Source organism: Physeter macrocephalus, chromosome 11 (assembly GCF_002837175.3).
Source record: "Physeter macrocephalus isolate SW-GA chromosome 11, ASM283717v5, whole genome shotgun sequence".
Classification (NCBI taxonomy): Eukaryota; Metazoa; Chordata; class Mammalia; order Artiodactyla; family Physeteridae; genus Physeter; species Physeter macrocephalus.
In genome coordinates, this window is record NC_041224.1 from 65,577,978 (window position 1) to 65,596,311 (window position 18,334).

The 18,334-nt window shown below is 44.8% G+C and overlaps 1 protein-coding gene across 11 annotated transcripts in view; it reads left to right on the plus strand.

The window, feature by feature from the left end:
* Positions 1-18,334, plus strand: part of PML (PML nuclear body scaffold) — a 52,902-nt gene that overhangs the window by 16,759 nt on the left and 17,809 nt on the right. For all 11 annotated transcript variants that reach the window (XM_007110826.3, XM_028495048.2, XM_055088110.1 and 8 more), the window contains exons 3-4: positions 12,642-13,222; positions 14,755-14,825. In XM_007110826.3, the coding sequence (XP_007110888.1) occupies positions 12,642-13,222; positions 14,755-14,825 (652 nt within the window). The remainder of the gene's footprint in view (positions 1-12,641; positions 13,223-14,754; positions 14,826-18,334) is intronic.

Sequence of the window (18,334 nt, forward strand, 5' to 3'; positions counted from 1 at the left end):
TTACATATTGTACTGTGTATATGTCAATCCCAATCTCCCAATTATCCCTCCTCCCCCACTTCCCCCCCCATAACCCTTCCCCCACTTTCCCCCATAATCCTTAAGTTTGTGTCTTACATCTCTGTTACATCTCTCTGACTCTGTTTCTACTTTGTAAATAAGTTCATTTGTATCATTTTTTTTAGATTCCACATATAAGTGAGATCATATGATACTTATCTTTCTCTGCCTGACTTATTTCACTCAGTATGACAGTCTCTAGGTCCATCCATGGTGCTGCAACAATTGCAATCATGTTTTTTTAATTGCCAAACAAGGTCGGTGTTCTCAGGATGCTTTTTCTTGTCAGCCTGTTCTTGTTTTCTCAGTGTATATTCTTAAATCTCCCTGAAAAACAAACTTAGAATTTTTAGAAGGTTCATGTTTCCTATATTACCCTTTTTTTCAGTGTGAGCCAGGAATCAGTTTGGTCCCCATTTTGGCTGCTGATTCTCTTTATAGGTCCTGTGGTTCTGTGTTGTCTGCTCACATGTAAATGTGGACATCTAGATTGTACTGATAAGGGCTGGCAGCAATTGTATAAACCACAGTTTACATCTCCTACCCTGCAGTGAGGATGGGGCCTCTCCCAGAGCCCCAGATGGTGGTAGCTTACAGAGTGTTTCACCTCTAGTATGGGGGGTGGATTTCTCCGCAGTGGGCACGGTACAAGGGGCAAGGAGGTCCAGCCAGCAAGAGGACAGGATTCTTTTCCCTTGAGCATGGTAGATGGCTTCAAAAACCTGACAATATTGCTTAAAAATCGTGCACACACAGTCACAATTCACAGTTGTTTCACAATCTACCAGTGGTTACTAGAAAAACTCAACTTGTTTCTTCTGCACAAAACCTTAGTGTCATAAATAACCCACAACTTCCTGCAGGTTACAAGTCAGTAATAAACCATTCCATCCTTTGACATTGAGCTGATTTAGGGCTCACACTGGGGAGCAGCATCAGAAGTGGCTTTAAACTTTCAAACTCAGCCTGGGAGTGGCCTCACTGGGGCCATTGGCATTTGATCACCATGCCTGTGGAGTCCATTCTTTGTCAGCCCACATTCCTACTATGTAGCAAGCCCTCTGCTAGGTGCTAGGGTATAAATACAAACAGATACAGCCCTGGCCCTCTGAGGGCACAGTCTGGTGGAGGAACCAGATCTGCAGTTAACAATCAAGGCTGCAAAGTGCTTCAAGGAAGCCTGCTCACCATTGTCACTCTGTGCTGATAGTCACCCTTAGGACAGTGTGATAAGACACCGTCCTCTCCCTCATATTTTCCCTTGCCAGACGGCTGACATCCCATGTGTGCTCAGTTATTTAAGGGCAGAAGGAAGAAGGAAGGCAGGCACCAGGCATGTGATCTCAGAAAAGGCCACCTGCCCCGCCTGGATTGGCTGGGGATGGCAGCTTCCAAGGAGGTGTCACACTTAGCCTGGCCTGTAAGAAAGCAGAAAGGGGAGGGAGCATGTGCAAAGGCAGAGGCACCAGCAAGTCTGCTGCATTTCAGGAACTGCAAGTAAAGGCTGTGTAGGAGGGCAGGGGCCGGAAGGGTGAGCTAGGGTTAAACATGGGAGAGTTGGAGGAGTTCGGACTCTATCCTACAATTTCCGGGACAAAGAATGTTCTCAGTTTGCTCCGTTTTCCTGCAGTTTACTCTTGTACCGGTGAGTATCCTGTAGAACACAGTGTGAATGGACCTTTGGGGACTCTGTTGGAAACCCACTGGTGTTATTAAGGCAGAGAGTGGGATAATGTTCAGATCCTCTTTCTGCACTCTGGTACTTTGATTGAAGTGAAGTGGGCAAGTTTAGGAGCAAGGAGACCAGGATTTTTTTTCTTTGGCTGTGCTTATTTACATTTTACCCTATTCCATAAAGAATTTGAGATTTACCACCTTTACTGTTGGATATATGACCCAAGCGGAACTGAAGCAAAGAATCTGGACCTGGGGAAAGGGAGCCACAGTAGGAGGCTGAGGCATGGTGCAGGTGGGGGTGAGGCCTGCAAGAATGCAGAGGTGGCAGCATGGGGAGAAGGCCAGAGTCTCACACGGCCATGGCCTGCCTGACTTGGAGGTCAAGGTGGCTGCCAGCCTTTTCATCACATGTGCTGGGGAGCACTGGGGAGTGCCTTGCAGCCAAGGGTAATGGGGGTTTAGGACTGTTGATGGTGCTGAGACCCATGTTGGGGTGTCAGATCCCAAAGCTTGGCTGGATGGGGTAGGGGAATTAATGCAGGACCATCAAAACTTGTAGCGGGAAGAGCTTTAGTTACAGTTGAGTGGGGAAAATGAAAGACCTATTATTCAAGTTTGAGACGTATGATGAGATCATAAACTGGGAAAAGAGCTCCCAAGACCAGAAGTTGGAATGATTGGCAACAGGTGGGGAGAGGCATCCTGGGCGGCCCAGGGGAGGGTTCAGGGCAGAGGTAGACATCACGCAGTGGTGGCAGGAACCAGAGTGCAGGGGACAGGCTTAAAACCAGCCTTGAGTGACGCTCCCCGATCCCTTGGTACCTGGGCAGCGCCTTTCAATAGGAAACTGAAACCTTTTCCAATATGGTCAGAGAATGGGCTCTTCTGGTTGGATTTGACCTCTTCTTAACACAATAAAGCACTTTCCTGTATTTTGAGATGTTTTTTCCTGTGCTGTTACCTTAATTCCCAGACCCTCCTATAAGATTATTGAGGAAGAGAGAATTGTTGCAAGAGGCCCAAACATTAATGGGAGCTCATCCCCAAAGAGGAGATCTTATCTGAGCCAGGGCCAGGACAGGATGCAGGATTTCCTGACTGCAGACTCTGCAAAGTCTGTCCTGGTGCTGCCGGCTTCCACATACAGGTAGTTTTCAACTAACAACCCGGCCAAGTTGCAAAAAAAGGATTCTACAAGTTGCTTGTCTCGAGCTCAGAGTGTATGTTCCCTTACAATTAGCTTATTCAAAGGAAGCATGCTATTTAAGCAATGTTAAATTTAATTTTCCTTGACTTTGATGAAAGAAAAAGATACTAAAGTAAAATTAGACTTGCTAAACTTCAAAGAAATATTTCTTCATCCTAAAATATTTCCTAAAAGACCTCTCTAAGATTAAGCAAAAAAATTACTAAGGCATCAAGAGGCTGGAGTCATCATAGTTTGTTTTTAATGAATTGCATCCATTTTAGACAGTAACAAAGTCTTTGCCGTGAAAGATCAGGACGGTCCACTCCCATGTTTGTAGACTTGGTTCCATGTCACAATGGCTCTAATGCACAGCGCTGGTCCTTTTACTTTAACACCGCTTTTCATGGATTCTTTGTTTTGATTCAGCTCTTGGTTGGATGGATGTTGGCAATCAGCAGTTTTTCTCAAGAAGGACTTCTGTGTTCTGAAGTCCTAGAGTGTCTTGGTGTTGAGAATGTCTATCAGTTGCTTTTATGCATGCATGACATCTTGGCTGGGTGTAATATACCTGGTCATGGTCTTTCCTTTAGAGCTTTGTAGACTTTGCTGCATTATCTTGCAGCATCAAACGTCCACCAGGAGAGGCCTGAGGCCGAATTTATTTGCTTTTTCTGTCTCGATGCCTAAAGATATTTTTCATTCCCTAAGTTTATCAATTTAACCAAGCTGTCTTGGTGTGGAGCATATTGTATCAAATTATTCTGAAACCCGGCTTGCTCCTTTAGTTTAAAAATTCTGTTTATTTCAATGAAATTTTCTTACATAACCCCTCCTCCTCTTTCTTCCTCTTCCTTTCCTTCTCATTTTCCTCTTGCTCTATTACCATTAGTATTACAGTTTTTAATTTATGATTTTATTTTTTTTCTGATTAGTAATCTTAAGAGTATTACCACAGTTTCGGGGAAACTTAAATATTTAGTGAGTATTGAATGAGTAACAAAGATCAGAACCACAGTATACACTCAGAGTTACATAAAATCATTTTATACCTATTTTAATAAAAGTACTTCTGGAGAATATCAAAATTGTTTGTGTCACATAAGGAGTTACTGCCTGTTTCCTATGTCACCAGATTCTGTTAACATTTAATGATTAACTTGATAGTCATAGAATTTTGTAACAAATGCCTGCTTCGGCATATTTTTTTTAAATAAATTTATTTATTTAATTTTTTATTTTTGGCTGTGTTGGGTTTTCATTGCTGTGCGCGGGCTTTCTCTAGTTGGCGGCGAGTGGGGGCTACTCTTCGTTGCAGTGTGCGGGCTTCTCATTGCGGTGGCTTCTCTTGTGGAGCACTGGCTCTAGGCGCGTGGGCTTTAGTAGTTGCGGCACGTGGGCTCACTAGTTGTGGCTCACCGGCTCTAGAGGACAGGCTCAGTAGTTGTGGCACATGGGCTTAGTTGCTCCACGCCGTGTGGGATCTTCCTGGACCAAGGATCGAACCCGTGTCCCCTGCATTGGCAGGCAGATTCTCAGCCACTGCACCACCAGGGAAGCCCACTTTGGCATGTTTTACAGTTTGGATTTGTTCTGCCAAAGCTGTTAGAGTTGGGGAGGTATTTTGAGATAGGTACAACTAAATAGAAGAGCTGTCTGTTTATACCATATGTTATTTAAAACAGTACTAAGTTATTGTTACCTTAATATCCAATAGCATTTTTCTTATTTATGGCTTTAGTTAATTGATTGTTTCAGCTATTTCCATCTCTTTTGCTGTTTTATTTATTGAAATAAGGTTGGATTTAAATAAAATAGCTTAATCAGATTAATAAGTAATCACTGTACTTATCTATGTGATAAACTTTGCTTTGTCCTCTTGCAACATTTACTGGCATGTAAATCCAAATTGTGTTCATGTTCACTAATATCCAGTACTATATAATTATAGTGCATTATTATAAAAGTAAGTGAATTTGCCCAAGTGATCTAACTTTGTTCAAAAATTGAATCTCCTTCATTAACATATTACTTATGTGTTACTTAAGATATTTCTTGCACTTGATACTATTCTGACTGTACTTCCAAGGGGCATCATTGCAGTCACCTCAGTGTATGGTGATAATCACTTTTTTTTTTTTTTTTTTGGCTGCTCCATGCGGCTTGTGGGATCTCAGTTCCCCGACCAGGGATCAAACCAGGGCCCTTGGTAGTGAAAGCATGGAGTCCTAACCACTGGACCGCCAGGGAATTCCCAGATGATCACATTTTAGAAGTACCATGTGGTGGCACTGGGAAAGGTTGATTGGAGAGACCAGAGGCAAGGAGGCCTATTAGGGGACAGTGCTAAAGGAGATAAGCCATAATTGGGGAACAAAGGCAGTATCAATGGGAACTGATGTGACAGATTTAGGAACCAGAATTCTACCTTAATCATCTCTACATTCTAGCCCCATACCTGTACATAGCTGGTACTCAGTAATTTTTTTTAAGTAAATGAAGGTAGACCTTAACAAGACTTAATAATGAGTTATTGTTGAAGCGGTCGAAGAGGGGAGGAATCTGGAATTCCCCTTGATCTTTGGCTTGAGTGGCCTTTGAACAGTAGTGACATTCACTGCCATAGAGAGGGCAGGAGAGGAAGGGCACCCATGCAGCAGTGCACCTGCTACCTACTGAATGAGTGACGTGGCCCAGCAGAACACTGTCCACCATGGATGTGCCAGTCTTGAAAGCAGAGACCTACATAGAAAAGAATGGGAAAGGAAAACTACAAACTTTCTCTTCCTCTTTCTTGGGTGTGGGACCAGCATAAGACCATAGTGTGAGATAGACAAGGCTTCCTCCTCTCCTCTTTCTCTGCTGCTTTTCTTTTTTTTTTTTAATTTATTTAATTTATTTACTTTTGTTTGCGTTGGGTCTTTGTTGCTGCTTGTGGGCTTTACTCTAGTTGCGGCGAGCGGGGGCTACTCTTCGTTGTGGTGTGCGGGCTTCTCACTGTGGTGGCTTTTCTTGTTGAGGAGCGCAGGCTCTAGGCACGCAGGAGTTGTGGTGCACGGACTTAGTTGCTCCGCGACATGTGGGATCTTCCCAGACCAGGTCTCGAACCCGTGTCCCCTGCATTGGCAGGCGGATTCTTAACTGCTGCGCCACCAGGGAAGTCCCTCTTTGCTGCTTCTCTTAACTTATGTTATCTTCCTCTCTGAGACCGCAGGTTTTCCTATCTCTGTCACCACCTTCTCAACTAATGAATAGTTGGAGGAGGGGAGGTCAACAGGAATAATGCTTTCACTCTCTTTGAGCATCCCAGTCTCTACAATTACACATCTCCTCTCCTGGCTTCAGAAATCTTATTTCCTCAACTGTGTCACCCTGGAGATGGCAGGAAAACAGCCTCATTAAATGCATCCATACTACTGTGTAAATGACTGACAGATCCCTTTAATTACCCTCTAGCTAATTATTTGAATTTCCAAAGGAGGCTGCTCCTTTTTCATACTCCACCAAAGTGAGAGCTCCTGTCAACCCTTGTTGAGATGGGGGCGGTGAAGTGGAGAGTTTTTCCGTCACCATTCAAGCAAGCCAGGCCCTGCCCTGGAGTTTTGCTCTGGGGCCATCTCTCCTCCACTAGTCCTGTTTTCATAGGATTTTTGCTTCCTGCATTCTGAGTTACCCTGTTTCCTAGGACAGCAGAAGTGCCATGCTGCTCTGGTCCTACTGGGAAGTGTGGCTGGTCTAGGGCAGCATGTCCCTACTGGGAAGGGAACAGCGCAGAGACCACACTCAGTGGTGATGTTTCCTTACTGCCTGAGGTTGAGAGGCTCACCCACTAGCAGCAGGGCTCTCCCCTGCCACATGTACATGTGTGGTTAATGCCCCCTCTTCTTTCACAGCTCCAGAATGTCCAATGTGTATCTGGCACTGTGCTGGTCACTTCACATACACCAGCCCCTCGTCTTTGTAACAGCCTATGAGAGAGCATCCTTATGCCCATTGTATAGATGGGGAAATTAAGACTCAGAGAGAGAAAGTAATCTATTCAAGGCCTCATAGCTAGGAATTGTGGAAGAGCTCAGATTCAGGCCTAGGTCGGGCTGCCTCCAGAACCCATGCCCTGTCTGCTGTCACGTGGCCTCTGGGATGGCGGTTTAGACACAGGCAGCTTTTGGATGGGAAGACTGAGAACCCAGGAAACATGTTGGGGTTTCTATTAAAATATTAATCATGCAGTCAATTCGCTGAACAGTCACAAAGGGATAAACAAAACAATATATCACAAGGCCGAAGAGAAAGAGCTTGTTATAATTCCTAGAGGAGATGTTCTTTTACGGTTCCCCATTGCCTCCTATTTAAAGTCCAAACTCGTTTGTTTAGAATTGATTACAGAAACTTTTGGAAAATCTTAATAAGTTAAAAGGGGGAGACAGGCTCCGGACGCGCAGGCTCAGCGGCCATGGCTCACGGTCCCAGCCGCTCCGCGGCATGTGGGATCCTCCCAGGCCGGGTCGCGAACCCGGTTCCCCTGCATCGGCAGGCGGACGCGCAACCACTGCGCCACCAGGGAAGCCTGGAAAATCTTAATAAGTTAAAAGGGGGAGGGAGGAAGAGAAAGAGGTAACTACTATCAGTCTAGACTTTTTCCTTTCCTTCCTGCTGTGTCTCTATAATCATCTAAAACAGAAGGAACAACACTTAGTGTTACAAAATGTGCTTTTCTTATAATAGGAGGTCATGAATGTCTTTCCAAAAAATAGATAGTTTTGAATTTTCAGGCAGCTGCATCTGTTGATAGTATGATTTCTTCCACTTCTTCGGTAGTTATAAGGTCTTTACCGTCATGAGAGTAAATAGTCAACTATTATATCTCCATGGTGTTATTTTTCATATATAACTCTGATTCATCAAAAATATATCTTGGTGTAGTGTATGAAGCAAAGCTCTAACTTGATTTATTTCCCCCCCCAGCCCGTAGCCAGTTTTCATGATCTAATTGTTGAAAATCCTTTAATGTCCATTAGTTTGGGATGCTTTCTTTATTTTATAAAATATTACATTCTGATAGATGCCTGGGCCTCTTTCAGGACTATTTGGTCTGTTGTGCTGATCGTTCTCTTGACTATTAGACTAGTATATACACTTTTAATAATGGTAGTTCTATAATGTTGTCAGTGGCAGAGAAAATCCCCTTCCTTACACTGATTTTTCAAAAAATTTCTTAGCTATTTGATCTGTTTACTCCTTCATGTGAAATTTATTCTTTTTTCTTTTTTTCTTTTTTTTCATCATGTGAAATTTAGAATCAGTTGGTTAAGTTTTAAAATCTCATTCGTAATTTGGCTCAAATTGCTTTAAACCTTTATATTAACTTGAGGAAAATTAATATTATACTATTTAGTCTCTCCAGTCGAGACCTTGATACACTTTTCTGTTTTTAGACTTTCTCTCTTAGTGGGTTTTTGTCATTTACTCTATATAAGTTCTATGTATTTCTTGCTAGGATTATGTCTAGGTATTTTTTTTAGCATTTTTTAAATTGCTGTTGTGAATGAGAACATGGAAAATTTTTCCATATTTCTTTTCATTTGCTTTGCTGGAATAGAATTAAGCTATTTTCTTCTCTTAATTCTGGTATAATCCAGCCACTTTGCTGAGCAACTTCTTATTGATTCCGTGGTGTTTTAGTTCATTCTTTCGAGTGTTCCAGAAGCAAATAAGTGCCCTTTTGCTTTCCAGAGCTACTACACCTCTCTGTCTGTGTTAAGTCTGGGTCCTTGTCATGGAGCTCCTTGTGGGTAGGTGCCCACCTCACCTCTGTCTCCCCCAAAAGTGCCAAGCACACAGTGGGTGCTCAGTAAGTGTCCTTTGAATGAGGGTGAAGGAACCCTAGGTCATCTTTGGTCTTGGGTGGCAGGCCCACAATGGGTCATTCTGATTCAGGGTTTACACCTCAGTCTTATCAGAAAGTTGGGGGCTTTGGACCCCAGGGCGTCTGATGCAGGCCTCTCAACAGAGACCTGAAGCCAATTGTCTCCTTCCATCCAGAGGGGCAGGGGTGGCTGGTTTCCCTGGGGAGATCCCATTTGGGGCAGAAGGGGCTTAAGAAGAGGACCCAGCAGAGACTGTGGTCCCCCCAGCAAGTCTTGCTCTCCCTCCAGCCAGGCCACCCTAGGGGTCCCCTTCCCAGGCCCGGAGCACTCTTTCTAAGGAAGGGTCACTCACCTCCGTCTCAGCCCCTCTCCCATGGATCCAAAGCTAGGAAAATGACAACTGGTTCTAGTTCTCCCTTTATTTCTATAGCCTATCTAATTGCCCACATCTAGTAGAATTCTGTTCTTTAATTAAAAACACAGGTAATATCAATACATTCACAAGGTTCAAACATGGGAGCAACCTAAAAGGCATAAAGTGAAATGCCTCACTCCACCTCTTCCCTCCCCCATCCTGTAAATACTTTTATTAATTTGTATCCTTCCAAGGTTTCTTTATTCAAATGCAATCAAATATGAATATATTCTTATTTTTCTCCATTCTTACACAAAAGGCAGCGTCCTATAATGCACTTCTGTTTTTTTTTGGCTGCGTTGGGTCTTTGTTGATGCACGCGGGCTTTCTCTAGTTGCGGCTAGCGGGGGCTACTTTTCATTGTGGTGCGCAGGCATCTCATTGCGGTGGCTTCTCTTGTTGCGGGGAGTGGGCTCTAGGCACACAGGCTTCAGTAGTTGTGGTGTGCGGGCTCTAGGGCGCACGGGCTTTAGTAGTTGTGGCATGCAGGCTCAGTAGTTGTGGCGCCCAGGCTTAGTTGCTCCATGGCATGTGGGATCTTCCCGGCCCAGGGATTGAACCCGTGTCCCCTGCATTGGCAGGCAGATTCTTAACCACTGTGCCACCAGGGGAGGTCCCCTATAATACACTTTTACGCCTTGATTTTTTTACTTAAAATATACATTGTTATAATTGAACACATTATATGGTAGTCACTGTTCTAACCTTTTATATATATTAACTCATCGAATCCTCCTAATACTCCTATTATTATCCTTATTTTGCCAGAGAGATTTTTCCATATAATGAACTTCCTCAGTTTTTTTCAGCTGCATAGTACTACATTGTACGGGTGCATTGTAATTTATGTAACTCATTGCCTAGTGATGGGCACTTAGGTTGTTTCTATTCTTTGCTATTATGGACTGTGTTACCTTGTACAAATGTTATTTTTTATGTATGGAGATAGAGCTGCAGAAAAGATATCTATCTAGAAGGGAGAGTGCTGGGTCAAAGGATAAATACATTTGTAATTTTGATGAATACTGCCAAATTGCCCTCTGTAGAGTTATTCATTCCTTTCATAATTGCTTAACATTTCTCATTAGTAGTGTCTAATTAGGGAGCACTAATATTTCAGGCAATTATAATCATAGTCTTTTTCAAAAACATTCATGTAGGGCTTACCTCATTTGATCCTCTCCAGCACTCCCATATGAGGTAGGAATTATCCCTATTTTACAGGTAAGAAAACTGAGGTGCAGAGAGGTTAAATGACCTGCCAAGGAAGGGCACAGAGCTGAGGTCAGATCCACATCTGCCCAGCTTTTTTCTCTGCTCCACCTGCCACTTACCACAGCCACCGGCCCTGCCTCTGGGTGATGTGGGTCTCTGTTCCTTAGATCCGATTTCCTGAGGCTGGAGGAGCTCAAGGCTCATGACCCAGTGGCAACCCCCATCCCACTTTCCACACACTTTTCTGTCTCCAGAAAAGCTTTGCTAGCATAAGTCTCCTGTGTTTGAGCAGGAGGGTCAAGCCCTGGGACCTTACCACCTTGGGTGACTTGGGAAGGTTGAGAGCTGGCAAAGCTGAGGACTAGTACCTGGTATCAAGATTTTAGAATTGGGTCGGCCAGCAGGCTCTCCGTTGGCAGTTCTGGGACAAGTTGATCTCAGTAATTAAGGCCAAAGTGGCCCCAGCTAAAATCCTTTCTCCTGGCCTCAGGTGGGCTAACTTATTTTCATTGCTGGTGAGAGTAAATTACAGCAGTATTTCTAGGGAAGTATCTAATATTTTTCCTGGTAATATTTGAAGAAGCAGCACTGCAGTGTTTCAGAGCATGGACTCTGAGCCAGGCTGCTTGGGTTTTTATATTAGTTTCCTGTTGCTGCTGTAACATTTACCACAGATTTAGGGACCTAAACCATTAGAGATATATCGTTTTGTACCTCTGGAGGTCAGAAGTCTGAAATGGGTCTCACTGAGCTAAAATCAAGACGTCAGTAGGGCTGTGTTCCTTCTGGAGGCTCTTGAGGAGAATCCATTTTCTTGCCTTTTCCAGCTTCTAGAGGCTGCCTGCATTCTGTATTTCATGACCCCCTTCCGTCTTCAAAGCCAGCAGGATAGTGTCACTGTGACCTCTACTTCCATCATCACCTCTCCCTTCTCTCACTCTCCTGCCTCCTGCCTCTTTCCTTTACGAGGACTCTTGTGATTACATTGGGGCCACCCAGATAATCCAGAATAATCTTCCATCTCAAGATCCTTAATGTAATCACACCTGTCAAGTCTCTTTTGCCATGTAAGGTACCATATTCAGGTTCCAGGAATTAGTACTTGGATGGGGGCCATTATTCTGCCTACTACAATTTGCATCTGGACTCTACCACTTACTAATTGTGTGACCTTGGACAAGTTATTGTACCTCTTGCTCAGTTTCCCCATCCTTAAAATAGGGATAATAATAATCCCCACTCCATAGGATTGTTAGAAGGATTAAATGAGTTGATATTTGTCAAATGCTTATAATAGTGTCTGACACATAGTAAATGCTATGGAAGTGTCTGCTGGCTAAAATATATTAAATAAATAAAAATATACATACTCTTTGATCTAGCAATCCTATTATTTTGTAATGTATTTCATAGAAACAAAAGGATGCATGCATTAGGCTACAGAAAGCATTGTGCATATTGGGGAAAAAAATGCACAAACAGGAAATCACTGGAATGTCCATTAACAGGATGAATGAATCAGTGTGGTCCATCTGGAATGTAAAGAAGCTATTAACGAGAATACTTCAGATCCATACTTGTAGACCTAGAGGAGTGTCCTGAACAAAAGTTCAATTAAAGGAGGAAGTTACAAAGGTTTAGCATGCTCTTATTTTTTTTAAGAACATCAACCTGCCCAAAACTGTTGTAGATATTTGAGCCAATTATTTAAACTCTGAATGTCTTGGTTTCTTTATCTGTGAAATGAGGATAACAGTAATTCTCCCTTAAGAAACCCTAGGGAGGACTAAGTGGAATGAAATGTATCAAGTCCTTTGAATTCTGCTAGCAGCAGCACAGTCTGGATATTTATGTAAAGCTGTTTGAATAGAGAGAGGTGTGAAGGATGCACCCAGGGTGTTCACCTGGTTGCCTCCGAGGTGGGGAAAGGAAATTCAGAAACGCTGGGAAGAGATGATTAACTTTCTTGTTGTACGTCTTTGCATTGTTTCACGGATGGAGGCTAGCTATTATTAGTTTAGTAACTTTTGATGTTCTAATACGTTTTATTGGTAGTTTGGATACTATCACCATAACCATAAACACTGAATTGAGAAAAGCACGAATGTAGAAACATACCATGATTCAAAGTTTTGTAATTTTTGACGAGGAATTTAATAACGAATATAAAGAGGAAAAAAGCAGGCGAGCCCTAAATCAGGCCAGCCTTATGTGTCCGCAGCATCTACTGCCGAGGCTGCTCCAAGCCGCTGTGCTGCTCGTGCGCGCTCCTGGATAGGGGCCACAGCGAGCTCAAGTGCGACATCAGGACGGAGATCCAGCAGCGGCAGGAGGAGCTGGACGTCATGACCCAGGACCTGAAGGAGCAGGACCGCACCTTTGGTGCGGCGCAGGCGCAAATGAGCTCGGCCATCAGCCAGCTGGGCCGCGTGCGCGCGGACATCGAGGAGCTGATCCGCGCGCGCGTGCGCCAGGTGGTGGAGCACGTGCTGGAGCTGGAGCGCCAACTGCTGGAGGGGGTGAATGCACGGTACCAGCGCGATTACGAAGAGATAGCAGGCCAACTGGGCCGCCTGGATGCTGTGCTGCAGCGCATCCGTACAGGCAGCATGCTTGTGCAGAGAATGAAGCTCTATGCTTCCGACCAGGAGGTGCTGGACATGCACAGCTTCCTGCGCAAAGCACTCCACCAGCTGCGCCAGGAGGAGCCCCAGAGCCTGCGAGCTGCCGTGCGCACAGACAGCTTTGACGAATTCAAGGTGCGCCTGCAGGATCTCGTCTCTCGTATCACCCAGGGCACAGGTAAGCCACCCTCATGGCTGGCCTGTTTGCCGTTGAAGGGCTTGGGCCTTGCCGCTGCCCCTTGGGAAAGGTGGGGTAGAGAAGATCAGTTCCGTATGACAGAAAAGGAAACTGTGGGGTTTTTATTAAGTCTCTTGGGTTTGATCACATCATAGGTTACAGTACAGGGTGCAGGATAAATCTGGGGGAGAGGAGGCACTGACACGAGGCTGCAGCCACCCAGAGGGGTCACGTTTGGCTGATTAACAAGGCCCTATGGATTAGCTGCGATCTTGTGACCCTAGAGGAAGTTAAGAAACGACAAAGCTGAGAACCAGACCCTGTATCATTTTAGCCCCAGAGGGACCAACCACTTCAGTAGGTTCTCTTAAGCCACCTGTGTCCAGCAACAGAGAAGTTAACTGGAACATGAGGTATGGGCAGAGGGGCTAAAAACCACTCCCCCTATCCCCTGTGGTTGGGTGCTTACCCAGAACCATGCTAGGGCTCAGTGGAGGAGACCTTTTTCCCCTGGGATGGCCCGCCATCTGGACCAGCTGCCAACCTTTATGGGCCCTGCCTTGTACTGGGCACTTGGGAAGTATGGAGACAGCACACCAGTTCCTGACCTGGAGTTGTCCAGTCCCACTGGGAGACAAGGTTGGGGCACATTACATAGCTGAGGAATGAGACAGTGCTTGGCTCTGCAATACAAATCCATGAGTCGCAGCACCTTTATAGGAGCTGGAGATATCAGGGGGGTTCCAAGAGACACAGGGGGTGCACAAGAGGGCCTCCAGAGTGGGGAGGCTTTAATGGCTCTTTGACAAAATCTCTAAGCTGGACTCTGAGTTCTGGTCAGCTGGTGTGAGGATGCCCTCACTGGGTAAGGGGAGGGAGGCTACAGAATCCGAAGGTTCTCAGGTAGGTGCCAGTGATGGAGGCCTTGCTCACTCCTGCCCTTGGAGATAGTGGACATGGGCTTATAAAAGTGCAGTACTAGAGTGGGCATGGACTTGTGCCTTCTCCACCTAGGTGGTGACTGTTACCCCATGTACAGGAAATGACCTGCATAGAGTTTAAACAGCTTGCCTTGGGTGTTGTAACTGGGAAGTGGCAGAGAAAGGAGTTATTTTATTCTGAAGTATGAGAGATTTAGATTTAATAAAAACAGGGTGCAGGTCAGAAGAGTATCACGGAGCTCTCACCATGCAGAGAAATCAGTGAGCAGTAACGGTGTTAGGATTGTCCATGCTTTGCCTTGGTGGTAGCCCCAAGATGGAGAGAGCTGTGCTTGGGGTTTGGAGCCAAAGACAAGCACTCTCTAGTGCTACTTCTCTCTTCCTTCTGGCTGAGTTCATGCCCATTGCAGTCAGGGAGCTTTCTTTCCAATTACAGCCCCTCCATGGAGCTTCCCCAGTGCTGCCAGAGGCCCTGGAGAATGGGTCTCCAGGAAAAGCAACAGGGATGTTTCCTTTGTCACTGTCCCGAGACAGGATGCTTCTCACCAGGGATGTCTCTGACCTGCCTGTGACCTTCTCTGTGTTCTCCAGATGCAGCTGTTTCCAGGAGAGCCAGCCCAGAAGCTGCCCACACTCCCAGAGACACTTTTGACGTTGACCTGGTGAGATGGGCTTGAGGTCTGAAGGGGAGGTGGTATGTCCTGCCGGTCAGGTGGGTTGGGAGTTCCCCTGTGTAAGGAAGGAAACTGAGACTTGCTCTCCCTGTGTCTGCAGGCAGTAGAGGAGGGAGAGCACCTGAGAGAGGGACAGCAAGGACCTGGACTGGAGCCTTCAGTGGGAGGGAACAAAGGAAGGGCTGGCTGGCTGGCTCTGGGCTCCTAAATGCCAAAGTAGCTCTTGATGGGTTCAGGAGGGGTTAGGCCCAGGGAGGGACAGGAGATAAAGGAGGTGGTCGCTGGTAGGCAGGCCCTTGATAGATGTGGCAGATGACCCTCCCCTCCGTGTGCCCCACCCCAGGTATGTGGACCTTCCCCTCGTCTCCCCCCACACATGGATCTTGGAGACAAATGAAGAATGGGGCCAGGAGTCAGACAGTGATCACAGCAGCCTGGGTTCTATCGGTGTGATTTCAGGGCCAGCATAGTTCCAAGAACCATAGTTTTCAGGGTTTGGAAGTGCCCACACTCCCTCTAATGTTGGCATTACCTCTGCAGCACCCCTGACCTGTGGCTGTCCAGCTATCATGCACACCTTCCAGGGACAGGAAGCTCACTCATTCTTGAGGCAGCCACTCCCATCTCTGGACTGCTCTGACTTAGAGTGCGTCCCTGGGTGGAAATGCAACGGCATCCCTTTAACCTGTCCTCTTGGGTGCTTGCATGCATGGCTCCTCTCTGCCAGGATAAGCTTCTTCAGTTTCTTCTTGGACCGGGCATCTGGTCTGCTCCCTATTCTGGTCATCCAGGTGTACGTGCCTATTGAGGATCTGGGCCCAGGACTGACTAGTCCTCCATGGAAAGCAGGTCTTATGGTGAGGGTGTTCAGCCTTTCTAGCTTTGCCACGGCATGGCCTGCAGGAGAGAGAGATTGCTGTAGGCTGAGGCAATCAGGAGAGGCTTCCTGTTAGGAGGCAGAACTTAGGATCTGAGTGTTTCAAAGCTAGGAGAGATCTTGGATTCTAACCTTCTCTTGTACAGAGGATGAAGCTAAGGCTCCCAGAGAGAGTGTGACTTAACCTGAGGCCACACAGCAAGCTAGGGGCAGGACTTGAAGCCACTTCCTAACTGCCTTGGGTACCGCATTCCCATATACCTATATACAAAAGTTAAAAACACCAGGGGGGGACCTCCCTGGTGGTCCAGTGGTAAAGACTCCACACTTCCACTACAGGGGGTGCAAGTTCGATCCCTGGTTGGGGAACTAAGATTGCATGTGCCTCGCAGCACACCCTAAAAAAATAAATTAATTAAAATAAAATAAGATGGTGCATTAAAAAAAATAAAACAACAATAAAAATAAATAAATAAAATAAAACAAAAATCATTAAAAAAAAATAAAACAAAAAAACACCAGGGGAGTTCTCTGGTGATCTAGTGGTTAGGATTCCAGGCTTTCACTGCCGTGGCCTGGGGTCAACATCCCGCAAGCCACATGGTGCAGCCAAAGAAAAAAAAGTTAAAAAAGGACATTTTAGCCCATTTTTTTAACATGAAAAAAGACATTTTATTGCACTTAAGTTATAAGAAAATAAAATTTCTAAGTGAATCAAACCATAGATACAATCCCTTTAAAGTTGTTTTCCTCCATCATGTCAGGTTGTTACATAACTAAAATTAACCAACTTGAATCTGATTGTTTTAAATCAGACTATAAATAAAACAAACAAAAAAAAAAAACCGGAAGAGGGAAAAAAAGATCACCTAGGATAGTGTTAAACCACTTTCACAGTTCAGCAGTGGAAGAAACAGGCATACTAACATGAAAAAACACATTTTATTGCACTTAAGTTATAAGAAAATAAAATTTCTAAGTGAATCAAACCATAGACACAATCCCTTTAAAGGTTGTTTTCCTCCATCATGTCAGGTTGTTACATAACTAAAATTAACCAACTTGAATCTGATTGTTTTAAATCAAACTATAAATAAAACAAACAAAAAAATAAACCGGAAGAGGGAAAAAAAGATCACCTAGGATAGTGTTAAACCACTTTCACAGTTCAGCTTGAGTTGTGGCTCTTGGAGAATGAGGCAAACCATTTGACTTTTTCATTCATTTTGCTTGTTTGCGTGTGACCCCTTTGCTACAAAAACTGGATAGTTTCTGCTTTGTCAGTTACTCAGAGCAATAAAACTGTAACAGTTGTTTTCCCAAATACTGTAAAACACTAAGACTGACCAGCAACTTTATTTTAATTTTGTTTTATATATATGTATATATTTTTTTAAATTTATTTATTTATTTTTGGCTGTGTTGGGTCTTCGTTTCTGTGCGAGGGCTTTCTCCAGTTGCGGCGAGCGGCGGCCACTCTTCATCGCGGTGCGCAGGCCTCTCACTGTCACAGCCTCTCCCGTTGTGGAGCGCAGGCTCCAGATGCGCAGACTCAGTAGTTGTGGCTCACGGGCTTAGTTGCTCCGCGGCATGTGGGATCTTCCCAGACCAGGGCTCGAACCCGTGTCCCCTGCATTGGCAGGCAGATTCTTAACCACTGCGCCACCAGGGAAGCCCTGTTTTATATATTTTTAAAATATTTTGTGAGTTTTATTATGTATGTTCATCCATTCACCCTAGCCCTCAAAAAGAAAAGTTTCTCTGCAGAACAGGCGGCAACAGCTCTGTTCCAAGGAATGTGTTTTAATTTTTGCCCAGATAAAAGAAAATAAGCTTTGCACACACTCTCAATTCTTTACTTGCAGGCATACTTCACTCCTTATTTTCTGAAACTTGCCTATTCTCAGCCTCTTAGAGGCACAGATGGTTCAAGTTTCAGTTAGCCCATTTTTTGGATAAGCAATACAATCACATGGTCAGAAATAAAAACCTAAAAGTAATAATGTCTTTCTCCCACCTTGTCCTCTGTCTGTCCAGTTCTTATACCCATATTCCTATCTTTATTAATTTTTACATATCCTTCCAAAATTTCTTTATGTAATTACAAGCAAATATGACTATATATATTTGCTTTCCACTTTATTTTTTCTTTTTTGTACAAAAGTAGCACGGTACCACATATACATAGTATTGTGCCCTAGGCATAATAGTATTTGGGAATTCTTTTTTTTATTTAATTTATTTTATTATTTTATTTTATTTTTTGGCTGCGTTGGGTCTTTATTGCTGCGTATGGGCTTTTCTCTGGTTGCGGTGAGCGTGGGCTACTCTTCGTTGCCGTGCACGGGCTTCTCATTGCAGTGGCTTCTCTTGTTGCAGAGCATGGGCTCTAGGGCGCGGGCTTCAGTAGTTGTGGCGCACGGGCTTAATTGCTCCACGGCATGTGGGATCTTCCCGGACCAGGGCTCGAACCCGTGTCCTCTGCATTGGCAGGCGGATTCTTAACCACTGCGCCACCAGGGAAGCCCCAGTATTTGGGAATTCTTACCTTATCAGTAGACAGGGAGCTTCCTGATGCCTTTTTGCATCTGCACAGTGGTCCATTAAGTGGTTGTAGCAT